Genomic DNA, 27,332 nt, shown 5'->3' on the forward strand with positions numbered 1-27,332 from the left:
ATTAAACTATAATTGGAGTAAGGGGTGCTTCACACACAGCGAGCTCGCTGCCGAGATCGCTGCTGAGTCACGCTTTTTGTGACGCAGCAGTGACCTCATTAGCGATCTCGCTGTGTGTGACACTGAGCAGCGATCTGGCCCCTGCTGCGAGATCGCTGCTCGTTACACACAGCCCTGGTTCGTTTTCTTCAAAGCCGCTCTCCTGCTGTGACACACAGATCGCTGTGTGTGACAGCAAGAGAGCGACAAATGAAGCGAGCAGGGAGCAGGAGCCGGCGTCTGACAGCTGAGGTAAGCTGTATCCAAGATAAACATCGGGTAACCAAGGTGGTTACCCGATATTTACCTTAGTTACGAGCCTCTGCAGCTCTCACGCTGCCTGTGCTGCCGGCTCCGGCTCTCTGCACATGTAGCTGCTGTACACATCGGGTTAATTAACCCGATGTGTACAGCAGCTAGGAGAGCAAGGAGCCAGCGCTAAGCAGTGTGCGCGGCTCCCTGCTCTCTGCACATGTAGCTGCATTACACATCGGGTTAATTAACCCGATGTGTAATGCAGCTAGGAGAGCAAGGAGCCAGCGCTCAGTGTGCGCGGCTCCCTGCTCCCTGCTCACACTGGTAACTAATGTAAACATCGGGTAACCATACCCGATGTTTACCTTAGTTACCAGTCTCCGCAGCTTCCAGACGGCGGCTCCGTGCAAGCGCAGCGTCGCTTGCACGTCGCTGCTGGCTGGGGGCTGTTCACTGGTCGCTGGTGAGATCTGCCTGTTTGACAGCTCACCAGCGACCATGTAGCGATGCAGCAGCGATCCTGACCAGGTCAGATCGCTGGTCGGATCGCTGCTGCATCGCTAAGTGTGAAGGTACCCTAAAGGTCCCGTCACACACAAAGTGATCGCTAATGAGATCGTTGCTGCATCACCGTTTCAGTGACGCTGTAACGATCTTGCCAGCGATCTTGTTATGTGTGACACCTACCAGCGATTAGGCCCCTGCTGTGAGATTGCTAGTTGTTGCCGAAGGGTCCGGACCATTTTCTTCAAAGGTGATGTCCTGCTGGGCAGGACACATCGCTGTGTTTGACACCTAACAATGACCTCCTATACATGTCGCTCATCATTATACAGGTCGCTCATTGTTACTGCATCGTTGGTAAGGTCTGACTCTATGACATCTCACGAGCAACCTCCCAGCGACTTACCAGCGATCCTTATCAGGTCATTGTCCTGTTGAAAAATAAATGCAAACCAGATAGAATAGCATGCCACTGCAAGATGCTGTGGTAGCCATGCTTGTTTAGTATGCCTTCAATTTTGAATAAATCCCCAACAGTGTCACCAGCAAAGCACCCCCACACCATCACACCTCCTCCTCCATGCTTCACGATGGGAACCAGGCATGTAGGGTCTATCCGTTCACCTTTTCTACAAAGACAAGGTGGTTGGATCCAAAGATCTCAAATTTGGACTTATCAGACCAAAGCACAGATTTCCACTGGTCTAATGTTCATTCATTGTGTTCTTTAGCCCAAACAAGTCTCTTCTGCTTGTTGCCTGTCCTTAGCAGTGGTTCCCTATCAGCTATTTTACCATGAAGGTCTGCTGCACAAAGTCTCCTCTTAATAGTTGTTCTAGAGATGAGAAGGTGTGTCCAAACTTTTCGTCTGTACTGTATGTGCAAGAATGGCTTAATACAGCTTTCCATATGAAATAACATAGGTACATATTCATTAATAGTGATGGGCGGACCCGGACTGTAAAAGTCCGGATCCGAGCTTTTTCAAAAGTATTCGGCTGCTGGACTTGGGCCCGGAATTCTCAGGGAATTCTGGCTAATGAGCAGGGTCTGACACTCGGGTAATAGAAAAAATAAAGAAAAAAAGAATAATGTAAGCAGTGCTTCATACTTACCAAATCTCCAGTGAGGCTATAATTGCTCCGGTGGCCTACCATTCACTTCCGGGGCCGCACATTAGGCTCATGCATATGCACTACTTTTTATGCCTATTGGCATTTGTGATTGGCTGCAGTCAGACACGCCCGCATGCTGAGTGACACCGTGTCTGACACTACCAAATGAAATTAAAGTCATTAAAGGTTAGACTCACAGATGTAGTCTTAAAATGGATGTACACACGTGGTCAAAATTGTTCGTACCCTCCGTTTAATGAAAGAAAAACACACAATGGTCACAGAAATAACTTGAATCTGACCAAAGTAATAAATAAAAAAATCTCTGAAAATGAAAAATGAATCACTGCAATCAAACAATTTTTGTAACTGTCCGTGAGACTTCTGCACCTCTTGACAGGTATTTTGGCCCACTCCTCAAGAGTAAACTGCTCCAGTTGTCTCCTGTTTGAAGGTTTCCTTTTCCAGATGGCATGTTTCAGCTCTTTCCAAAGATGCTCAATAGGATTTGAGTCAGGGCTCATAGAAGGCCACTTCAGAATAGTCCAATATTTTCCTCTTAGCCATTCTTGGGTGTTTTTAGTTGTGTGTTTTGGGTCATTATCCTGTTGCAAGAAACATGACCTGTGACTGAGACCAAGCTTTCTGACACTGGACACCACATTCCTCTCTAGAATCCCTTGATAGTCTTGAGATTTCATTGTACCCTGCACAGATTCAAGACACCCTGTGCCATATGTAGCAAAGCAGCCACAGAACAGAACAGAGCCTCCTCCATGTTTCACAGTGGAACAGTATTCTTTTTTTGATATGCTTCATTTTTCTGTCTGTGAACATAGAGCTGATGTACCTTGCCAAAAAAGTTCCAAATTTGTCTCATCTGTTCAAAGGACATTCTCCCAGAAATGTTCTGGCTTGTCAACATGTAGTTTGGCAAATTCCAGTCTGGCTTTTTTTATGATTTTTTTCAACAATGGTGTCCTCCTTGGTCATCTCCCATGAAGTTTACTTTCGCTCAAACAACGACGGATAGTGCGATCTGACACTGATGTTCCTTGAGCTTAAAGTTCACCTTTACTCTCTTTAGATGTTTTTCTTGGCTTTTTTGTTACCTATCCATCTCTTTGATTTGTCATCAATGTTCCTTTTGGGGCCACGTCCAGGGAGGTTGGCTACAGTCCCATGGATCTTAAATTTCTGACTATGTGGGTACAAAAAGTATTCAGACCCCTTTAAATTTTTCACTCTTTGTTTCATTGCAGCCATTTGATAAATTCAAAAAAGTTAATTTCTTTCTCATTAATGTACACTCTGCTCCCCATTTTGACAGGAAGAAAACAGAAATGTTTGCACATTTTTTAATAAAAACACCCTGAAATATTACATGGTCATAAGTATTCAGACCCTTTGCTCAGACACTCATATTTAATATTTAAGTCACGCACTGTCCATTTCCTTGTGATCATCCTTGAGATGGTTCTACTCCGTCATTGAAGTCCAGGTGTGTTTATTTAAATTGATAGGACTTGATTTGGAAAGGCACACAACTGTTTATATAGGACCTCACCGCTCACAATGCATGTCAGACCAAATGAGAATCATAAGGTCAAAGGAACTGCCCAAGGAGCTCAGAGACAGAATTGTGACAAGGTCCAGATCCAGGTTACAAAATAATTTCCTGCAATGCTCAAGGTTCCTAAGAGCACAGTGGCCTCCATAATCCTTAAATGGAAGACGTTTGGGACCACCAGAACTCTTCGTAGACCTGGCCATCCAGCCAAACTGAGCAATCATGGGAGAAGAGGCTTGGTGAGAGACGTAAAGAAGAACCCCAAGATCACTTTTGGCTGAGCTCCAGAGGTGCAGTAAAGAGATGGCAGAAAGTTCCACAAAGTCAACTATCACTGCAGCCCTCCACCAGTCAGGCCTTTATGGCAGAGTGGCCCAATGGAAGCCTCTCCTCAGTGCAAGACATACGAAGGTCTGCATAGAACTTTTTGGTGATAATTCTAAGTGGTGTGTGGGGATAAAACCAGGCACTGCTCATCACTTCCCCAATACAATCCCAACAGTGAAAGTTGGTGTTGGCAGCATCATGCAATGGGGGTGTTTTTCAGCTGCAGGGACAGGACGACTGGTTGCAATTGTAGGAAAGATAAATGCAGCCAAGTACAGAGATATCCTGGAAGAAACCTCTTCCAGAGTGCTCTGGACCTCAGACTTGGCCAAAGGTTCACCTTCCAACAAGACAATGACCCTAAGCACACAGCTAAAATAACAAAGGAGTAGCTTCAGAACAATTCGGTGACCATTCTTGAATGGCCCAGCCAGAGCCCTGACATAAACCCAATTGATCATCTCTGGAGAGACCTGAAAATGGCTGTCCAGCAACATTCCCCATCCAACCTGTTGGAACTGGAGAGGAGCTGCAAGGAAGAATGGCAGAGGATCCCCAAGTCCAGGTGTGAAAAACTTGTTGCATCATTCCCAAGAAGACTTATGGCTGTACTAGCTCAAAAGGGTGCTTCTACTCAATAGTGAGCAAAGGGTCTGAATACTTATCACCATGTGATATTTCAGTTTTTCTTGATAAAAAAAAAAATTCTGTTTTTTTTGTTAAGATGAGGTGCAGTGTGTACATTAATGAGAAAAAATGAACTTTTTTGAATTTACCAAAAGGCTCCAATGAAACAAAGAATGAAAAATTTAAAGGGGTCTGAATAATTTCTGTACCCACTGTATGTGCAACTGTAGTCACAGGTACATCAAGCTGCTTGAAGGTGGTCTTATAACCATTACCTTTAACATGTTTGTCTAGAATTTTCTTTCTAATCTCGTGAGACAACTCTTTCCTTTGCTTCCTCTGGTCCATGTTGAGTGTGTTACACACCATGTCACCAAACAGCACAGTGAGTATCTGTAGCCCTATATACAGACCCACTGACCGATTACAAGATTGTAGACACCTGTGATGCTAATTAGTGGGTACCCTTGATTTAATATGTCCCTTTTGTTACATTATTTTCAGGGGTACCATAATTTCCTTGATTAATTGCAGTGATTGCCTCAAAAGGATGTGCTATAAAATATTAAGTTAAGACATCCTTTCTGTCAAGGCCTATGTCATGAGTTTTATTTTTTAAAAAAATATGTGGAAGAAAGGTTGAAAAGCAATGTCTGACTTTCATTTGTTCATTTTCAAAGGTTTTTTATTTATTATTATTTTTGTCAGATTCAAGTTATTTCTGGGACTAATGTGGGTTTTTCTTTCATTAAACGAGGGGTACCAACAATTTTGACCACGTGTGTATGTATGTATGTATGTATGTATGTATGGAACAAAGAACTCTATAGATCAGTGTGCTGTACAAGAAACAAAGGAGGCATGCAGTAACAATAAATGTATGAATGGAACTTAAGTCTGTTATACATCATATGTAGTTTGACCTGTGAGAGCACAAAATCCTCTATGTATTATAGGGAATGAGTGCATTTTAAAAGTTGTGAAAATCTGTCATCAGCCAAATTAGACTTGACATTGGCAAAACACATATTACAAAGTCCAGCACAATTTCCACTGAAATATGTATGCAGTGCTTTGATTGAAGAATTCAGCAGCAATAAACCATTGGCATTACTCTTTGAGTGGAAACAGTATCGGTTAGACTGTACCACCAAAAGGGATATCCTTTTGGAAATTTTCTTTCATTATAGTGCCAAAATAATTCAACATTTTATAGAAGTGTATAATAGGATATAATCTATGGCATCGTGTACTCAAATTTCATTTTGTTATCTTGGGGTTTTGGATTTTTGGAACACTTAATGTCAATTAATTATATGAAATATGAACACTTGGACGGAAAGTTATAGCAGGGACCTAATGCCCTGTGAGCTCTAATAAATCTTTTTCCGCTGTTATTCCATTAAGATCACTGGTCCTTTTAAATTTTGTTTTGCAGAAATGAGGAAGAGAGTAAAAAGCTCAGTCTATTGAGAATGCCATAACAAGCTGTTGTCTATAAATCTTTCCATAAGATTTCTATTGGTAAAATCATTATTTGGTCCATTTACTTACACTGCTATACTTGCAATTAAGAATATTGATATATTGATGATTTGTCCATATCTCATATTATTAATATGAGATTTGTGGTGGTCTGACACCCAGCACTTCCATCAACCAGCTGTTATCTTTAGCTGCAGCAATGTGCACAGTGGAACACCATAGCACCATGCATTGTCTACTGGCAGCTGCCAAGTACTGGTATTTATCGCCCAATCATGTATATGGAAGCTGAACTGCAATTGTCATCAGCGGTGGTTCTTTTCATTGCTCCTTTGCTCCAGTATTCCTTTCTATACATTGTCTAAATGTGTTCACTGCCAAAGCAGATAAAACCTGATAGGTGGCATTGCAGGGTGTCAGGCCTCTTGATCTCATATCACTTACCAATGGATAAGTCATTAATTATTTACTCCTGAATAACTATTTTAATTAATTAAAATTGCATTATTGTAATAAGATCTTATATTCCTGGTTTTTAGGAGAGAAATAGTGTCAAGAAGAAACAAAAAGTCGCCAAAATGTTATATGTAAGCCACAGCCTATCACTTTAAAGCTTTATGTTGTCACTTATGGCTAGTTCACCTAACAATAAATATGATGTTTTCTTTTATACATGTCAATCTTGTTACCTAGAAAACTCATTAAGGCCTTTGCCACACTCACGTGCCTCCGATACGTGTGTGCCTTTTTTTTCACGTACCGGAGACACGGGCTCAAATGGTCCTATGTATTGTTATTGTTTTGGACACACGTAAGTATTCAGGAACGGAACGTGTGTCCGTTCCGTACTTACGTGTGTCCGTTTTTTAAAAACGCTGACATGTCCGTGTTGCTCCGGCAGCACGGGTGTCACACGGCCTGCACCCGTACCACATGGATGTAGTGTGGATGCGGGCCCGTGTGACATGCACTGGGGAAACACACATGTCAGTGTAAAAATAATAAAAACACATACTCACCTCCACCATACCTGCAGTCTCTGCCGCGGCTGTCCCCTGCATCCGCCCCCCAGTGAATTTGAACAACGCTTATTCTACACTAGGGGCCGGAAGCAACATCAGCAGGGCGTGGCTTTGGCCGGACGCTTTCATTCAGCACCACAGACTTTAACACGTACGTGACAAAAACGTTACGTTTTATCACGTAAGTGTGGCACAGGCCTAAAGTAGGTAGTAATATGTGATCAGCATAACTTCAAGTTAATGATAAAGTTATAGAAAACTTATTTACATTTAAGAATTCTAAAGATTTTATCCAAAAATCAATATCAATTCAATTTTTCATTTTCTGCATCGTGTCTAGATCTTTTAGTCTCTCATAGTTCCTTTTTTACAATATAAATTAAGTTACATATTTGGATTGGGTGTTGTTTATGTGTCATGTTTATATTTATCTCTGCAATAACTTGCTACCTCTTATGTCTATATTTATATCTATATTTTTGTGGCCAAATGAATGAGTTGAACATTTTTTTTCTAGTCAATTACATAAACTATGAAAACATTTCTTACATCATCACTATAAATAATAAAGATTATATTTTGACAATGTAATTACAGGCCTTCCAATGCCTGATACAGCGGCAGACATCTCATGGGTACAACCTGTGCAACTGCACAGGGGCCCAAAAGCTAAGAGGGCACATCAGCACCTCCAGAGCAGGTGGACCTGTAACGTGGCTTGTGGAGGTAGCCATGGGCGAGGTACTCGCTTTCCACATTCCGGCATGCTACAGAAAGATAGGGGTTAGGGATGAGTGAATCTGAACTGTAAGGTTTGATGTCCACAACGAATACACTTTTAGGTTGTGGGCACTTCCGGAGCTATCGCAGACATGCCAAGTGTTGGTGTGCCGCTCCCGCGTCAGCAGCCGGGCTGCTTGAATCCGGATTCGCGGTGGATCAAGGGGCGTCCAGACCTGGGGGTCGTGCAGCCACTCGATTTAAGAGGATTTTTGCAGGAGATGGTGTATTTACAGTTCGTGACGCCACCAGTGGTGTGTGATAAGGTGGAGAACCACCTCTGCAGCTGAGAAGTACCCGGTGGCGATGCAGTGGGCAGCCAGGTGTTTAACCCCTCCACGGGTATGGGGGAATGCCCTGAGACTCAATGATGGTGACAGGGAAGTGCAGTTGGGGAGGTAAGGGTCCCTTGCGTACTCACTCAGTCCAATAATGCTGACACCAACAACTTAGTAAACCAAAGTTCTGGACACCGCTGCCGCTGAGGGGGAGCACTTTTGGGTCCCGTTTCTGCTGGTGTTGCCTGATGATCTGTGACCTTTACCTTGGCACCTTGTTCTCTTCTTAGTTGGCCCCTATAGCTTGAAACTAGTCTGGTCCTGCTCCCCAGTGTGGCTAACTGAGGGAGCTAGCTCTCAGGGTTCATGCTTGGGATTTCCTGGACCGTTTTAGTGGAAAGTCCTATCCCCCTCGTTGCGCTAGTACCACGATTTTGGAGCAGGTGGAGAGCGGATCTTGAAGGTTCCATTCTCGTCGGGTGAATTGTCAGGTTGCCTGAAGCTACTTCCTGACCTAGGGTCCACGTAACCCGTCGTTTCCTAATCCAAGCCCGGTGATGGTACAAGGCCGCCGGCTGTCCTCCACGACAATACCGTGCCCCTTGTCACAATCCCCTGCGACCAGGGGTCCAGCTCCTACCAGGCCCAGACCAACGTCTGCTACCTAGTACTTCCAAGAGCCCAGCTCCTGACCTCCTCTCTCCTTCACTTCCAACACTACACTGGCCTATTTCTGACACTCCTGACCTCCCCTTAACCAACCCCCCAAGTGGGCGACCCTATTCTACTCAGGCCATCCACTGGTGGGTGTGGTGCAGAGTGTTCCTAGGATTTTGATTAGCTGGTTTTGGCAACACCATTGGTTAGGGACCCATAACCAAGGAGGAGGTGGATATTGCACAGAAGAGCAGATTGCACAATGCCCTGTGACGACCTGATAGGCCATGGCGTCACATTGGCATGGCTGTGATTGGCCAAGGAAATTATTAAGAAAAAAAAAATAGCAAGATAGTTAAAGCAGGACATACTTACCAGTCTCAACAGCTTAGCACAAACAGCACTGCTTGCAGATCCGCTGATTAGCTTTCATGTATGTTAACTACTTCCCCCAATCGCTGCCTGTGATTAGCTGCAGTCACTCTGCAGGCATCTCTGATTGGTTGCCTGCTGTCTGTCTGCCCATGTAAAGTTTAAAACTAAATAAAAAAATGACATAGAGAGCCCCGTAAATAGATACCCAATGCAGATAACATATATGGTCACAGGCTGAAGCCCCCAGCTGCATACAATATCTTAGCTGTACATAAGGATAAGGCTGCACATTAAAGTTAGATAATAGTATAATGCTATAAGCATACCGAAAAACATTGAAGTATACAATGAAAAATTCCACTTGCTAACTTGAAAGTGTGAATAATAAGTGTAAAAACTGCTATGTGTGTAATTTTAATTGCAATGAGAGGACACACAGTTAGGGTCATAGAGCTAGGGACCCCAATATAGAGATATACCTTGACGAGGTTTTGGGGCTCAGCTACATTGATCAATACGATTGCTAAATATCTCCTTTTTCCTAATATTCATGGCAGGTATGCATTTCATTATTCACACTTTCAAGTTAGCAAGTGGCATTTTTCATTGTATGCTTCAATGTTTTTCGGTATGCTTATAGCATTATACTATTATCTAACTTTGATGTGCAGCCTTATCCTTATGTACTATGTATTTTTTTTGGCTTGCACTCATAATATATATTAGTGCTCACTTCAGTTATCCTATTTAATATCTTAGCTGTGTATCAAAACAGGAGGGACACCATGCAACGTTTTTTATTTAAATAAATAATAAAAAAATGTTGCATATCCCCCCCCCAATTTTGATACCCAGACAAGATAAACTGGATAGCTGTGGGCTGGTATCCTCAGGCTTGCGAGGCCCATGGTTATTGAGCCCTACCCAGTCTAAAAATAACATCCTGCAGCCGCCAAGAATTATCGCATCCTGTAGATGCAATCATTCCAGCACTTTACCCAGCTCATCCCGATTGCCCTGGTGCAGTGGCAATTGGGCTGATATAAAGGGTAAATGACAGTTCAAAGCTGCCACTAAGCCCTAGGTTACTAATGGGTATGGGTCTATGTGAGTCCCCAGTACTATTCCTGTAAGTAAAAAGAAAAAAAAATACAGACACTGAAAAAATCCTTTATTTGAATTCAAATATACACCCTCTTTCACCCCATTATTAACCCCAAAAACGCCTTTGAAAATCTGAAGTACTCCATAGGAAGTCCCATGATGATCCTCAGTTCTGCTACATCCAGAGCCTGGAGAGAGTGAAAAGACGTATGCTCTCTACAGACTCTGGGAAACACGGACAGTTGAGGGGGAGCCTAGCTGTGAGCAGTGACATCACTCAGTTTACTGTCAGAGTGCTAGACATGAATGTGACCCGCAATCCAACAGTCAGGCCATGGCTTCAAATTGAAAGTGAAAGCACTACCAGTCTGACAATGCAACAGCACTTTCACTTTGAAGCCGCTAGCGGACTGCCGGATTGCGGATCACAGCCATGTTCTACAATCCGGCAGCACTTTCACTTTCAAGTCACGGCCATGACCTGCAGTCCGGCAATTCAACAGCACTTTCACTTTCATTTTGAAGCTGATGCCACACTGTCGGATTGTGGGTCACCTCCTGGCAGAAAAACGCATTTTTTTTTGCTAGGAGATGCATATAATTTATACACCAAATTCCTGAACCTATTCTGAATTTTTGGCAAAAAAACACAAAACGCGATGTGGTTTTGATGTGCTTTTTTGCCAGAATATGTAGATTTTGTGTAGGAATGTGGTGTATAAATTTCAGCACCAAATCTGCATTTCCTGGCAAAAAAAACGCAGTTGTCTGCCAGGAGATGACCCACAATCTGACACTCTGACAGTGGCTTCAAAGTAAAAGTGCTGCTGAATTGTCAGACATGGCTGTGAACGAGAAGGTAACAGTCTGGCAGCGGCTTCAAAGTGAAAGTGCTGCCAGATTGTTGGACCAGCAGCACATTCACCTTGAAGCTGCTGCCAGACTGCTGGATTGCTGGTCACAGCTATGTCTCACAGTCTGACAGTCCAGAAGTCAGGTTACCGAAGGTTATACTGTTGGAATCTGGCTGTGAACGCCGGTAAACTGAGTGATGTCACTGCTCACACCCAGGCTCCACCAACTGCTGTCAGTGTTTCCCGGAGCCTGCGGAAAGTGGACATATTTCCCTTCTCTCCAGCCTCTAGATGTAGCAGTGTGCCGACTATCAATATAAGGCAGAAGCCTATGTCAGTTTTTTTTTACGAAAATATTTATTTATTTTTTACACTACTATACAGCAAACTGACTGCAACCAGTCGCCAACATGGACACAGGGTGGCTGGTGTGCAAACAATCACAGATGCTGGGTGAGAGGATGGGCAGGGGAAGCAGTGAATACTGATTAACTTTAATTAGCAGACCCAGAAAAGAGTCTGACCACAGCATGATCCTCTGGGAAACATGGTATGCATAACTGTCCTATTATTACTACCATTTAACTTCCACCACAGTCACTAGCACTTAGTACAGCCATTTTACAGTCATTTTGCAGCCCCGAACATCTCAACCTCATTGATTTGTATGGGTTTCGTTATTCAGGGTCAAGTTCGGGGTAAAGTTTGCTTGCCAAAACTGATTTTTTTTCCCCATACTGGTTTGGCAAACCCAAATATCCATGGGGTCATTCATCACTAATAGGGATACTTGGGGCCCTGGATGTGTTTGTCCTGTGTTCTTTCACGTAAAGTATATCTTAATATTCAGTTTACCCATGCTTTGCCAGCTACCTTGGACTTAAGGACAAGTAAATCCCACCAGCTTTTAATAACAAAATCTTTTTTACTTAGAACCACACTTAAATGCAGGGAGTAACATGAAATAGGCTTGCCATTCTCTTCTACACAGTAAAGATGCATGTGATCTAACAGTGACCGACAGTGAAACAATTTTCTCCAGAAAAATTGCAGTTGAGCAGCACATCAACAGGGGTGACTCCATTCTTTAAGATACTAAAGTAAGGGAGCTCTTGCTAGCTACAACCTTACTAAACGCACCACTGGTCTGTCCAAATCCACTTTCTCTTCAAGGCTGTTCCCATTTGCCTGCTTTAGGCAACTCTGCTGTCACTGTGAATTCCTGGTAGCCTCTTGTTCCCTGGTTCTTAGCACACACACCCAAGGTTGTTATTCTTTCTCTGATGGTGCCCTTTACTCTTGCATTGTCCAAACACAACACCATAACTGATTTTGAAACAGGAACTGGCTTACTTAAGTCTCTACGATTTCTCCCTCTCTCTGCCTGACAAGGAATTAACCCTGTCTTTTTCTAAGCAAAAGTCTATATAAGAGTAAAAAGGCCCACGGGGACCTTTTGTGGCTAGTGGTTAGTACTGCAACCCACAGAGAAATTAACACTTGGTACCACTGGAAAACATTACAGAAATATGATTGGTGTGTTCTGATGGGGACACGACTGCTTGTCTACCTCCTTGCAGAATTGTGAATTTCATGAACTAATGAACTGCAAAGGGCCCATCTACTGTTCTTGCACAGGGGCCCTCTTCTGCCTGTGTTCACCAATGACCTGATGGCAAGAATTGAACACATTGATTGATTCAATCTGTCAAGGCAATAATATCTCTCTTTGCAAGCCTCAATTGGTGCGCAAATGTATTACCTCCCGGGATCCCTTGCTGCACCATTTGATTTGTTGAGCTGGACTGATATCATTTGTGCATCATTCCATAATAATGATATTGCGCCAGTCTTGCTAATCAGAAGCCACACTGAGGATCTCAGAAGGTACGAGATTCGCAAGCCTACTAACTTGGCCAATGGACTGGAATCTCATAAATCGATCTGCTTGACTCTACTGGTAACTATGTGAAGAAAATGGACATAAAATGGTTCCAATAGGCCAAATGGCCAAATGTTTTCCTGTATCTAACCACCCTACTACTTACCATTGTTGCAGCGGTTCCCAGTACAGCACATGCCATCTCTATGACAACGTTTCTTCTTTCTTCTGCAGACCATGCATGATGAAGGTGCCTGGTGAGGACTGTAGCAATATCTTCCAACCTCACATTCTTTATCACTAACACAGGGATAAGCCTGAAAAAAAATCCACAAAGAAAATTATTAGCAATCACATCAAATTAAAGGGGGCTACAACAACAGTATATGTGGTGCTCACATTTTGCACAATTAAATTTAAATTTGGAGAGAAATTTCACAACTTACACAATAAAAGGTCTTGCATGTTTGCATCACATTTAATATATTCAACAAGAAAGTGTGACTTCATGGAAAGGGGTGTAGCTTTATATGAAAGGGGCATGTCTTAATATGTGATACTGTTTGCCAAAATTTATGAACAAATCTCCGATGCAAACTGAGCTAACTAGCAGGTTGTATAAATTTAGAAAATCCAATCTAGATCAGGATTGATTAGGAGTCGCATTAACACAGATCCAAAAAAAAGCTTTTACCCCTCTGAGGAAGTAGGTAATATGAAACGGACGTTAGGGAGTCACCTGTGGTAGGAATACACAGCGGTAATATATTGATGTTTCTATATGTGGCTGTGAGGCTGTTAATTTGAGTGCCTGCTGACATAATAGGGTGGAATACAGCAGTTATACTATAATGGGATTATCTTGTGTACTATTTGCCCTTGCTGTGATCCTCCCTGTTCTTTGTCTCAGAGAAACCTGATTACATATATAGATATGGTGGTTAATAACCATTAGAGGAGTGGAATGAACTGATAATTTGTACTCGTAGATAACAGTTATGTCCCATTTTTTAAATTCCTGGAACACAACAATCTTTTCACACACACACATATATATATATATATATATATATATATATATATATATATATATATATATTTATATAAAATAAAAAATGTAATATAAATATCCATATATATGCATTTAACCATATCAAAGTGCACCAAGTAATATATATATTACTATATATTATATAGTATATATATTTGGTGCACTTTGATATGGTTATATGCATATATATGGATATTTATATTCAATTTTTGTTTGTTTTCTGTGGATTTTATTGAGTGGTTACCTTTACAGTTCCTGATAGTTTACAATTTCATTCTCAATTGTTTCACTATCATGTTTATTTATGATCTTCTTCTCCTCTAGTTTATATTGGGTTTTAGGTTCCTCCTTTTTGTGCATTACAGTATCAAATGAGTGTACATAGTTTTTGTAGAAATTAATATATTGATTTGCAGTTTGCACTTTTTCACATTGATATTATATTATGTATTTATACGGTGTGCAATTTCTATGAATTTATATTTGTGTATTTACAGTATATGTACATTCTATGGTATTTTGAATGACAGGAGACCAATCCAAAAAAATTCTTAGTGTGTTTTTTTGTACAATTGAGAGATCTAATAATTTATTCTTTTTGTACGTTTTTCCAGCCTGTGATTTTCCATATTTACTGCCCTAGTGTGTTTTTGTGTCAAATTTCAAATCTCCTATTGTTTTTAATGTTTTATATGGTTGTTATTAAATGAAGATAAATCAAATTTTATTCATGATATGGGAGTCTTGATTTTTTTTTGATCTGTATACATTTAGAATAAACAGTTTAAAGATGCACTTCACATAATAAACCACATGAACCACTGTTAAAATATGGCACATTTTATACAGTTTTTGTAAATCTCCCTCTTAATGTTTTGTGTAATTCTCACATCTACAAAGGGATTTTTTAAATGTATATTTATAGACAGAAAATGTGGGATATGCCTGAGGAAATCATTATACATGTGTGAGCAATCCATGTGAATAATAAACCCCAGGGATCCAAGACTAATGCTCTAGGTCCGTATTTATTCAAGGTATTTAGAGTATATTAAAAGCAATAGATGTTTGTTGCAACCCAGTTTTCCCATTCAAAGCATGATGAGATTTTGGATTTGTTCTCAAGTCGCGTTTTTGCTGTGTTCTTCTCATGTTTTTACCGCACCAAATTTTTCTTGGCATTTTCAGCATAAATCTATTGCTGAATCTGTCCTATGGTTAATATATTTAATTACGTACAAAAGTATTAGTTCTCATTTATTCCATAAAAACAGGCCATTTAGGCTTATAATTTATTCAGCTTGCAATCGTTACTGCTAGTTAAAAAGCGATTTCAGCAAGCTAACAGTAACAGCAGGTATTTATTGCTACAGTGGTGAACAAGTGCCCTAAATCAATTGCTCTGCAGCTTTCTCCTCCAGTTTCTTTAACTTTTTACACAGTAGAATAATTTCCTGTAGTTTTTGTTGGCTCCTGAACATTGTACATTACATTAGTAAAGTGTCTTTATTTGCCAAGTAACCCGACGTCTATGCCAGTTTGGCTGGGATGTTTCAGCACTGACACTTAAGTATACTCGGCTGTAAAGCAGAGAAAAGTGCCAGTTGGTCGTAGCAGAAGCAGACATTCATTAGTTCCTGTACTTGTCTACATTAGATATGTAAGATTGATTTCACGTCATTACAGGTCTGTACAAATGTGTCAGTGTTACCTGGTTTTCTTCTTTCTGACAGTAGTAAAATTATGCATCCTAATCATATGAGTCATGGGAGCATTTGGAAACATTTTTGAAAATTAGAGATACAATAAATAATACAAAATATAACTTCAACCTTTAAGGTCAAGATGTAGAGAAGGAGAATGAATTAGATGGCATACTTGGCTCTTTAAGAACCCCATCCATTAGAAACTGTGTACTATGAAGAATTTATCGGACATGGCTGTGAACGAATAAAAGTATCCTTCTAATGTTATTGAAATTCAACTTTTGCATGACTATTGACTATGGACAACACTACAAACTTACATGGAATAGTGTCTATAGCGCTGCCAGGAGCTCAAAAGGCTACGTACTAAAGAATCAGACATATTTCAACAGTTTTCTCCAAAACTCAAAATTCAGTAAAAAAGTAAAGCACAAAACATGTAATTGGGATTTTCAAATGTTTTGGATTTAAAAGCATGGAAAAAACAACAAGAAGAAGGTAGGGTGCAATAATTTGGGATCACCGGTAAAGTATCAAAAAACATAAGTTTATTAAATGATTATGATAGAGACAGCAAAAAACACACAGAAAGTCACACACAAAAACATAAAAAAAAACACTCCAAAAAGTGATAAGATACCCAAATCAAAAGCCTTGGTCATAAAACTTATGTTTTATGATACTTCACTGGTGATCCCAAATTATTGCACACTACCTTTTTCTTGTTGTTTTTTCCATATTTTCACATGGTTATTTGGATTGATCCTGGCCATTTTTCTGTGGTGCCCTCGACCTCTCTCTTTTGGATTTAAAAGCATAGTGCAGTGCTTTCAAAATGGTCATACAATGTAAAAGGTAAACTGTCAGGTAACAGATAGGGAGATCATGCAGATATCTCACCGCTGCCACCAATTTGTCAGGTGACATTCAGAAAGTTGATGAACATATCCCACTGCTGCCATTATTTGTCATGAACACCACTCTGCAGCCTACAACCATGAGGGCAATACGCAATTCACTGTCGATTGATGGATGAGGTGACGGCTGCTTTCACTAATAGAATGATTATTAGGTGCTTCCACAGTGAATATATAATATATACACACTGGATTTTTATGCATTGAATATATTTATACTTTGATACATTAGCTGCCAGGCTTTGCAATAACCCAAGAAAAACTTGCTACCACCACTAATCATTTATACAGGCCGATATGACACCCATTAATAATAACAATGTATAGCCTCATGTATCTTCAGAGATGCTGTTCTTAGAGCTAAAGAAACAAAGCTAATATATTTTATTAATTTAATTCAAAAAGTAGACAGCGTTTATAAAAATATACAAAAAATATTTAAAAGAGAACAAAACAATAAAGTATATACCGTCACATTAAATAGATAATGAAAAGTATTAGACCTGTGGTTGCAGAAATGGCACCTATCTTTTATGGAGGAAAGCTTTTCAATTGAAAATGGAACAATTCTACAACACGCTGTATCTTCCAGCACTGAACGATTATTATAATTCAGAATCCGTTTTTATCAGATAAAATTCCACATACCTCCTCTTGGGGACCTCAGATGGGGGTTGATCAATGCAATGCAGCTTGGGTCCCAAAAATGATGAGATCCCCATCTTAAAGATATTGCCCCTGCCCTCCTCCAGAAGCTCCTGATCGATGATATTAATGCCAAGTTTCCTATTATGGTTTTAGCTTTCCATAGCTATGCTACATGGGATATACAACCATATATACAATGGGATATGCTACATGGGATATACAACCATATCATCTAGCAGATAATAATTTGGGGCTGATCAACAAGCCATACATGCATTTAGTTCATCCTGAGTTCACAATGTTGAAAATGTGTCTCACATAACTATAGGACCTACACCGGTCACACAAAAAAATATATTTATTATACAACCTGGTGGTATCCTGTCTACTGTAGTTCTTTTGAAGAGAGAAAGAATTATCCTAACAGGGGGGAAATTTGTTAACTAATGGCCTCTGGCTTAGACTTGTGTCTGCTCTCCACGGATAATACGCCCCCTGAGGAAAGCATATTGAAACGTATGTTGGGGTAGAGGGACGGTTCAGCATTACCCACCAGGTAATTATCTTTTACTGGCACAAGAGCATCTTATTTCATTGCTCACTTCTTTTTATCCAAATGTACTACTATTGTTCACTGGAACCATTACAGCACCTTACATCTTATGCACTTTAAACTACTGTTTAGTGACTTGCATTCAGTAATAATAATATTTAATATGTTTTGTAAATTAATCTATGCTTGTCTGTGATTGCTACATATGTTAGATAGGTTTATTCCAACCACATATATTATATTATAGCTAATAAATTCTCAGATAAACATTTATTTATTTATTATTCTTACTTTATGCACTTTAATTCAGCATTCACTGACTGGTATTCAGTTGGATTAATATGACATATGTATTATAAGTGAATTTTATTTTTATCTGCAAATATTATACAGTTAGGTTTATATTAACCATATATATATATTTTTGTGTGTGTGTGTGTGTGTGTGTGTCCGGGTTTGGATTCTGCACCGTCGCAGCTACAGCCTCAAAATTTTGCACACTCACACATCTGGACCCCGAGAGCGTCATAGGCTATGTTGTGAGGCGAAATTTTAACCCAATTTACCAATCAATTTTGCCCCTATCTACATAATGGGGAAAAAGTGAAACGAAAAGTGTATCCGCACCGTCGCATTTACAATCACGAAATTTTGCACAGACACCTCATGTGACCCAGGGAACATCGTAGACTATGCTTTGACAGGAAAATGTAACCCCGCGCTTTACAGTTACTCTCCAAAAAACATGCCTCCATTAAAGTAAATAGAGCCTGGAACTATAGGTTATTAGTAGGAGCTGTGATTGGTTGCTATAGGAACAAAAGACATTCATAGTATAAGAAGCTTATATGTGAGGTAATATGATGTCGGTGGGGAGACAGATAGAGAGAGACAGACAGAGACAGACAGAGAGACAGAGAGAAACAGAGAGAGACAGAGACAGACAGAGACACACAGGGAAAGAGACAGAGAGATAGACACAGACAGGGAAAGAGACAGACAGAGACAAATGGTGAAAGAGGCAGACAGGGACAGACAGGGAAAGAGTCAGACAGAGACAGATCTGGAAAGAGACAGACCTGGAAAGAGACAGACAGAGACAGACCTGGAAAGAGACAGACCTGGAAAGTGACTGACCTGGAAAGAGACAGACCTGGAAAGAGACAGACCTGGAAAGAGACAGATGGGGAAAGAGACAGACAGACATGCAGATAGGGACAGAGACAGGCAGACAGGGAAGGAGGAGACAGCCAGAGAGACAGACAAAGATAGATGGGGAAAGACACAGACCTTGATAGAGACAGACGGGGAAAGAGACAGACAGAGACAGGCAGACAGTGAAAGAGACAGACAGGAAAAGACACAGACAAAGAGACGGGGAGACAGACGGGGAAAGAGACAGACCTGGGAAAGAGACAGACCTAGAAAGAGACAGATGGGGAAAGAAACAGAGACATAGAGACAAACAAAAAAAGAGACAGAGAGACAGACAGATGGGGAAAGAGATAGACGGGAAAGAGACAGATGGGGAAAGAGACAAATGGGGAAAGAGACAGACGGGGAAAGAGACAAACGGGGAAAGAGACAGACCTGGAAAGAGAAAGACCTGGAAAGAGACAGACGGAGCACATTTCTTGGCCAATTTAGTTAAATCTGTGTGGAATATCTGTGGTGTTGAAATATATGTTGTGAAATGCTTCTATTAGCTTAGTCTTTGCCTTTTAATAATTACATTTCTATCTATTTGTTTTGTGGTTTTTGTGTGCAGAATACATTTTTGGTAATATATTCTATTATGTTAACAACAGTTATTAACCCAGGGGAAGCCGGGTAGTACAGCTAGTTGGAGTATATTTTGCCCCAACAAGTGTTGTCATATGTTAGCTATGCAGTGAATTACTCATTCAGACTAATTGTTGTTAATTTTCCATGGATAACCCACGGTCATAACTGAGCAGAGACAGTAGCAGTGTTAAGGCCCTGCTACGATTTATCTGACGATCTCAGTAGCGATGTGACACGCCCAGATCATAGTTACGATTTGCCGAGATCGCACATAGGTCGTTTAGTAGCGGTCACACGTACACATCTCACAAACAAGGAGGTGACAACAAGCCCATTTGCAGTTTGTCACAGAGCTGTCAGCTCTGCTGCACTGGCCTCACCCATACTGGCTATCATAACATGAAAGTAAGTTGAATCTAAAGCACCATGAGATGACTGTAGCTGCAAATTAATTCTGATATAACCATTACATGTCTCACACTGGTAACACCCCTTTTTATTTAAAATAAGCTTTGGAGGAAGATCTTGGGAAATTCTATGTTCAGCCAATAGAAATCAGTGCCCTGCCCAAAACGAGTATCAGCTTATTTGCATATAAGAGGGATGTGGATTTCTCTAGAACTAGACATTGAATTGTAAATATCAAAGTATCATTTAATCTATCTATGATGTACATGCCCACATAGGTGACATAGGAGGGTTGATCCTACTGAGAGATTGCTTTAAAAAGGATTGCACAATGATGGAAGCAGGGCAAAGCAAAGCATTTGGACTTTCCAAAATACCATGCTACATCTGTTCACTTTATTTCTAACATTACAGTCATCCTTACTTCCCTTCATAAGATGTCCTGCAGTGCCATCAGCTAAGATTGTCTTCAAGTAGCAGCAAAGTATGGCTTAGATCTTTTGCAAGCTTAGGGTTGAATTCACAAATGGAGTTGGAGATTTGATCAGAATTAATGGTGTCTTCAATTATCTTCATTATAAATAATAAGAGGTCATGGAAGTGATAATTAGAGATGAGCGAACCCAAGGTTTGATTTTCAAACCAAATACCAACTTAAAAAATCAAGATTTAAGGTTCGGATTCTTTACATGTAAACTTCACTTGCGCAAGCAATGCTGTGCTCAGGTACGCTTGGTGCTTAGCCCTGTGCAAGCAACCTGCAGTGTTTGAATGGCTCACCCTGGGGTAGCATCAGCATGATTACATGTAATGTGCGACCCAAAACAATTGCTTGAAAAAGTCCTCCCACCCTCTTCCAGAAGTGATCTGCTTATAGCTGGCTGTTTGTGGGTGGAGACTGAAACTGACAATCAGTTACTTGATTTGGGGTTCAGGTCAAGCTCGAGCCTGTTGAGGCTCGGCTCCTTGGCTGCAGGCGAACCAAACCTCCATGGAACTACTCATCTCTAGTGATAATATTAACCCCAAAGAGCTTTCAATTTAGCATTGCTGAGTTTGTCTGGAATTTATTGAAGAGACAGAATGATTTTTCTTGTGTTACATCCATAGAAGATCTGTGGTTAAGCATCCAAGATGTTGGGAACAACCGAAGTGCTGAGTTATTCTCACTCACTTTGCATTTTGTTAATTGACAATAATAAACTTTTCTTAACTTTTCTATTTTTAAAGAATTATTACTTTACATCATTTTCACACACACACACACACACACACACACACACACACACACACACACACACACACACACACACATTTTTACTTATATATTTTTAACCATTTTTGAATGTTCTTGTGCATATCAATTTTGAGGTTTATTGATTTGGTTTCATGTCTTTCACATCTGCCTGGGTTTATGTGGCTGAGTCTTTACTTTTAAGCTTTGTGTTCTTATTCTTCAAACATATACCTGTTGCTTCCCACATTACTTGCAGCTGGGTCAGATTCATCTCTTTATAGCTGTAATTGGTTACAGAATGATGTGGTAATGTAGTAAACAATGAGGGGTGTCAAATAATGTGTTCAGGAATAGCTAAGATTTTGCATGCCTTCTTTTATTCGTCTTATGTGTTGGATACATTATTGATTAGTACAGTAAGAAGATGCACTTGATGGCAGCAAAATGATGTCAGATTGTCTAAACATTGTTAGAATATAGGCATTTAGAAAAGAGAAAATTTGCCTGCGACATATGGAAACTATAACATAGTAATCTATAACAATACATGAAGTAAAACCTTAAATTAGCTATGATACTTCAGTTTTACTAAGAAAAGAGCTATATATGAAGAGACGACCTTGATCTGTATCCAATTATTCACTGCAAGGATCTTGCATTTACAACTTTTCTAGAACCCACTGATTACTATGGTAAGGACTGCAGATTTGTTAACCTGTTAAAGACCAAACTATATACCCATGCTCCTGACCAGGCACTTTTTGTACATGTGGTTAAAAGCATTGTAAATATTGGGGGGATATTCAAAGAATTTTTGCTTGTCTTTATTGTGATACATTGGGCTTAATTTCTCCATCACTCTTTTTTGTTTTACCTATATCAGGTAATAACAGTGTGAAAATAAGGGAAATGTATGGGTTTGTTTTCACTTTTTTTATTTTATGTCATTAGAGTACCACTGAAATCAGGGCTATGGAGTCGAAGTTGATGTCCATTTTGGTGGAGTCAGTATAAAATGGACCAACTCCGACTTCTAAAATATATAATAAATTTGGTACAGTAGTACAATACAGTATACAGGTTCTTGGTATTGTAACTGACAATGCTTCAAACACAATAAGTACAATTAAACTGTAGAATGAGCATAATGAAGGGGAACAGCAGCTAGAAGAAAATTTCAGATTCAGTGTGTTTGAAATGAAAGGCCACAATCCTGTTCCTGTAACTGAGGAACAAACAGATATTACTACAGAAGAACAGCAAAATGATACTTTAGGATTAGATGATCTTGTTGAAGCTGCTTCAAGTATCTCTCCTATTCATCCCATGCACTGTTTTGTGCCCAAGCTGCAGCTGGCAATAAGAGATAGTCTGCAAGACGGTCCTGCTGGATATCTGATTGGCAAATGAGCAAATTGGTTATTGCTGCCAGAACCCCTAAAATTGATTCGATCTTGAAGAGACATGCTGGAAAAGGGGCAATTGTCGATCAAGCCAATCGGTGGGTCCGCACTTATTTAATTATTGAGCAATTGATTGAGCTGAAACCCTTTCTTGTAGACATAGCCAACCCTCAGGTAACACTAAATGAACAACCAGACAGGAACTAATAGAAGAAAACCCTAGATGGTGCAGAACCTAGGGGAGAGTAATCAAACAGGCCAAGGTCAATGCACAGACAGGTCACATTCAGGACAATAGGGAAAACTGAGACAGAGTCAAAGCACAAGCCAAAGTCGGTACACAAAGGGAGTCAGTCAGTACGTACGGATGATATCAGTCAACAGGGATGGGAATAAGTGGAGATAGTGGGTAATACAGAGGGAGGACAGAACACCGAGATGAGCAGAACAGAATAAGGGGATGAGACGGAGGGTATCATAGGGAATGCAGACATGGGCAGAGGGAGGAAGTCAGGAGAGCTTGAAGAGCAGAGTGGTAGCGAGACAGAATTAGAGAAGACACGAGCAGATCAGAGCCGAGTACTTGCCGAAACCAGAAATATTACTGGCGGCACAGCAGCAGGGCCGGCTTCATAATATAGCGGAGGTGAGCCCAAATCGAGGTCCCAAGGACCCCTATTTCTGGAGATCAGCATTTCTGCTGTTTAGAGCGGTGCTGAAGCATAGTTATGAACAGCATAAGAGACCAGACCTATCCGCTTCAAGTGACCTAAGGGGATCTAGTAAAAACAAGAAAAAGTGTAAACAAATGTTAAAAAAAATATGAACAAAATTAAAAACCTCCAAAAAAAGTTCAATCACCCCCTTATGCTCCATTAAAATCAAAACAATTAAAAACAAAAAAAGTACACATATTTGGTATCACTGCATTCAGAAATGCCCGATCCATCAAAACATAAAATAAATTAATCTGATCGGTAAAAGACGAAATAAGAAAAAAGTAAAAATGACAGTATTACTTTTTTTGGTCTCCACAACATTGCAATAAAATGCAATAAGAGGCAAAGACATTGCTTATCCCGAAAAATGGTATAGTTAAAAACAACAGCTCAGGACTCAAAAAATAAGCCATCACCAAGCCCCATATCCCAAAAATGAGAACGTTATGAAAAATGTAGACAAAAGCGCAATGCTTATACTGGAAAAATCTGGAGGTTTTTTTTACCATTCAAATAAACATACAACTATACATGTCTGGTATCTGCGAACTCATAGTTTTCTGGGGAATCATACTGCTAGATGAGTTTTACCAAAACACAATTGTGGAATTGCACTTTTTTTGCAATTTCACTGCACTTGGAATTTTTTCCCCACTTTCCAGTACAATATGTGGCAAACTCAATGGTCTCACTCAGAAGTACAACTCATCCTGCAAAAAACAAGCCGTCATATTGCTATATTGACTGAAAAATAAAAAATCTATGGGTCTTGGAAGACAAAGAGAAAAGAATAAAAATGAAAAACGGAAAATAGCAGGATGATAAAGTGGTTAATAATCCACCCAGGGGACTCGAAGGGGTGATCGTCCAATCACTTGTGCTATATAAAGAAGTACATCAGCATTGCAGAAATCACCATCTCCTCTGAATGCAGTGAAATAAGCATTGAACACATCACCAATTTTCTAAGTACATATGAAAAATTTGAATTTCCCACCAGATGTCAGTAAGTACCCATCCAATTCAAACAAGCAAAGAAATTAAACCATAGATGTCTATACTTAAGTTATGTGTAATAAAAAGAAATAACACAGGGAAAAGTATTGAACACATGAAGAATGAGGGATGCAAAAGCCATGGAAAGTCATGACACTAGCTGAAATCTATCAGTAGTTAAAAAGCAATCCTGCCACTTAGTGAAAAATAATATGAGCTGGTTCAACTAATGGCCTACGAAAAGGTGTCTCTTTACCAAGGTGCCACACAAGAAATTTCTCATGATGGGTAAAACCAGTGAGCTGTCTCAAGACCTTTACTACCTTAATACTGCAAAATATACTAATTTCATTGTTTACATAAGAATGTCTAAATTACTAAAGGTTTCAGTGAGCACTGGAGCACTGTTTGGCCATAACCTGGAAATGGATAGAACATAAACCAGCCACAATCAGCAAGGTTTCAGACAGAGCAGGGAAAAGAATTACACTGTTCTACAGCCAAATTGGTTCACAGACAAAAACAGTTGAACTTAATTTTTTTGTGCTGAAAATGAATATCATGCTTAAATTTGCTACTTGATGCTAATTTTCAAGATCCAGAAAAGATTGTAATTACTTATTACACCTTTCATGCAAAAAAAAATTGTTTAAAAGAACAGAAAGTCCTCAGTGGTTGATACCTTTTAATGGCATTAAAAGGTATCAACCACTGAGGACTTTCTGTTCTTTTAAACAATTTTTTTATCTCTACTGGCTAACACGGTACAAAGATATATTTTACCTTTCATGCAGGCTTATAGAAAAATTTCAATTTTATTATTTCATCATCAATATTGCATTGTGAGTAGGTAGTTTATGATATCATCTATTTAGTCTATTATATCATCTTAGGATGACCAGTCAAAAAATGCCAACTCAAGTCCAATTATGTAATCCTAATTACAGTTGCATCACCTACTTTTGGAAATGCTTTCTGTTTAAGGTGTACAGTTTTAGAATTTCTTAGCATATTGACATGTTTTTATGGTTGTTGTTTTAGATATGCCTGCTTCTTGCATTAACAAAGTGGATAGTTTTTGCTACATATGTGAAGTCACTTTTGCTCACAAAGGTGAAACTTGACTAAGGAAAGCCTACAACCTGTTTTTCGGCTGCAGAATAGGTGGACAATAACTGTGTCGTGTGTTACATTAGAACGCAGTGTGTGATGCCCAAGTACCTTTTGTCTTATTTTGACAATTTGTGACATCTACCTGAATTGAATAGATGTGATTGATGTACCTATTAGGCTATCCAAATTTAAATTAATAAAAGAATGGTCCAAAAAGTGTCAAAACACACAAAACCACCCCCTATAAAAAATTGTTTTCAATGAGAATTTTTAAAAAATCCTTTATGGACCCTAGAATTTCCTACCTAACAGAGGAGGGTATGAGGCTCTAAGGTTCAAGGCGCCCCCACTCAATATCTTGTTTCCGTAGAAGTTCCTAGTAATGGTCTACTCTCATATAATGAAACGAGGAGATACACCAAAGGGACAAATCAACAGTGACATTAATAGAATAACTATATTCATGTATTTCAAGCATAAGCCAGTCCCAGGTGCTGATTCCAATGCGTTTTTCCCCATAGAATTTGGGGTTCATCAGGGGACAATCTTATGGCAGGCCGAGAGAGGAGGATGCCACATGCTGGGACCTGATGACTTCAGGGCAATACCTGAAAATAAACCTAGGTCACTGCCATTTAAAACCAGCCCATAAGCATAGAGAGGGTTGAATTGCCCACATGCTGTGGGTAATCTATCGATTACTTAGTATATAGGGATCAATTTTTGTAGTGTGCATTTTATTCATGTGGCACTCTACATGTTTTGAGTATGTGAATTTGATATTTTTATATACATTTTGAGTAAAACTTATGTTTTAAAATGTATTCCTCACTGTGCTGTTAGGGTTATATTTAGAGAATTTTAAGATAAGAGTAAGAAGGGGACTTTACAGTAGCCAAACATTCAATCTGTAATATACCTAATATCACACACAGAAGAACTGCATATTCCAAAAGTACCAGAAATATTTTCAGTCAAGTCAAGTGACAGAGAAGATGACACTTGGTGGCATGAAGCATCTTACTGTCACGACCCAGACTTTCTGTCAGCAACCTCAAATGAACCACACCCTATAACACAAAGTAAATGGAACGATCTTGTTAGAGATTTACATCTGCCCAAAAATAAAGCTGAGCAATTAGGTTCCAGGCTATAGCAGTGGAATCTACTACTGGTTGATATTTTAATTTCTTTGTTCTGCAACATTTTAAGTTGAGTCAAGAGAGGAAAAAAGGGCACTTTGTGTTATGAAGCATTTTCCTCTCATGACTCAGACATTCTGTCAGCAATCTCAACTGAACCACACCTTATAACACAAAGTGAACTAAATGATCTTGATAGAGATTTGACTCTGCCTAAGGCCCCCTTCACACGCACGTGTCTCCGGTACGTGCTAGGTCCGTGCCCGCATGTACCGGAGACACGGGCACATGTAAACCCATTAAAATCAATGGGTTTATGTGCACGCACGTGTGCAGCCATTGGCCCGTGCCTCCCTGGGGAGCAGACGTGCGTCCGTGTGCTCCACACGGATGCATGTCTGTTTTTCTCCGGCAGCACGGGTGTCACACGGACCGCACCCGAACCACACGGATGTAGTGTGGATGCGGTCCCGTGTGACACGTGCCAGAGAAACACACGTCAGAGAAAAAAAAAATCTTTACTCACTTTCTCCAGCCCTCCTGTCTCCACCGCTGCTGTCACTTGCTGCCGACCGCCACTCATTATGCTCATTTAATATTGACTTCACTGCGGCCGGCAGCAGCGGGGAGTCGGCAGGGCTGGAGACCGAAGATCAGCACCACAGACAGCGACGCCAGGGACAGGTGAGCAGAAAGTTCCGCTCACTGTGTGTTATCATGGAGAACACACGGAGAACACACGTAGTGCCATAAACACGGCACACGTAGGGGAAAATGCAC

At 40.2% G+C, this 27,332-nt stretch overlaps 1 protein-coding gene across 1 annotated transcript in view; it reads right to left on the bottom strand.

Annotated features, from left to right (window-relative positions):
* DKK2 (dickkopf Wnt signaling pathway inhibitor 2) overlaps window positions 1-27,332 on the bottom strand; it is a 145,884-nt gene that overhangs the window by 17,455 nt on the left and 101,097 nt on the right. The window contains exon 2 of the mRNA XM_075350531.1: window positions 13,041-13,191. Coding sequence (XP_075206646.1) covers window positions 13,041-13,191 — 151 coding nt within the window. The remainder of the gene's footprint in view (window positions 1-13,040; window positions 13,192-27,332) is intronic.

Source organism: Anomaloglossus baeobatrachus, chromosome 1, assembly GCF_048569485.1.
Source record: "Anomaloglossus baeobatrachus isolate aAnoBae1 chromosome 1, aAnoBae1.hap1, whole genome shotgun sequence".
In the NCBI taxonomy this organism is placed as follows: domain Eukaryota; kingdom Metazoa; phylum Chordata; class Amphibia; order Anura; family Aromobatidae; genus Anomaloglossus; species Anomaloglossus baeobatrachus.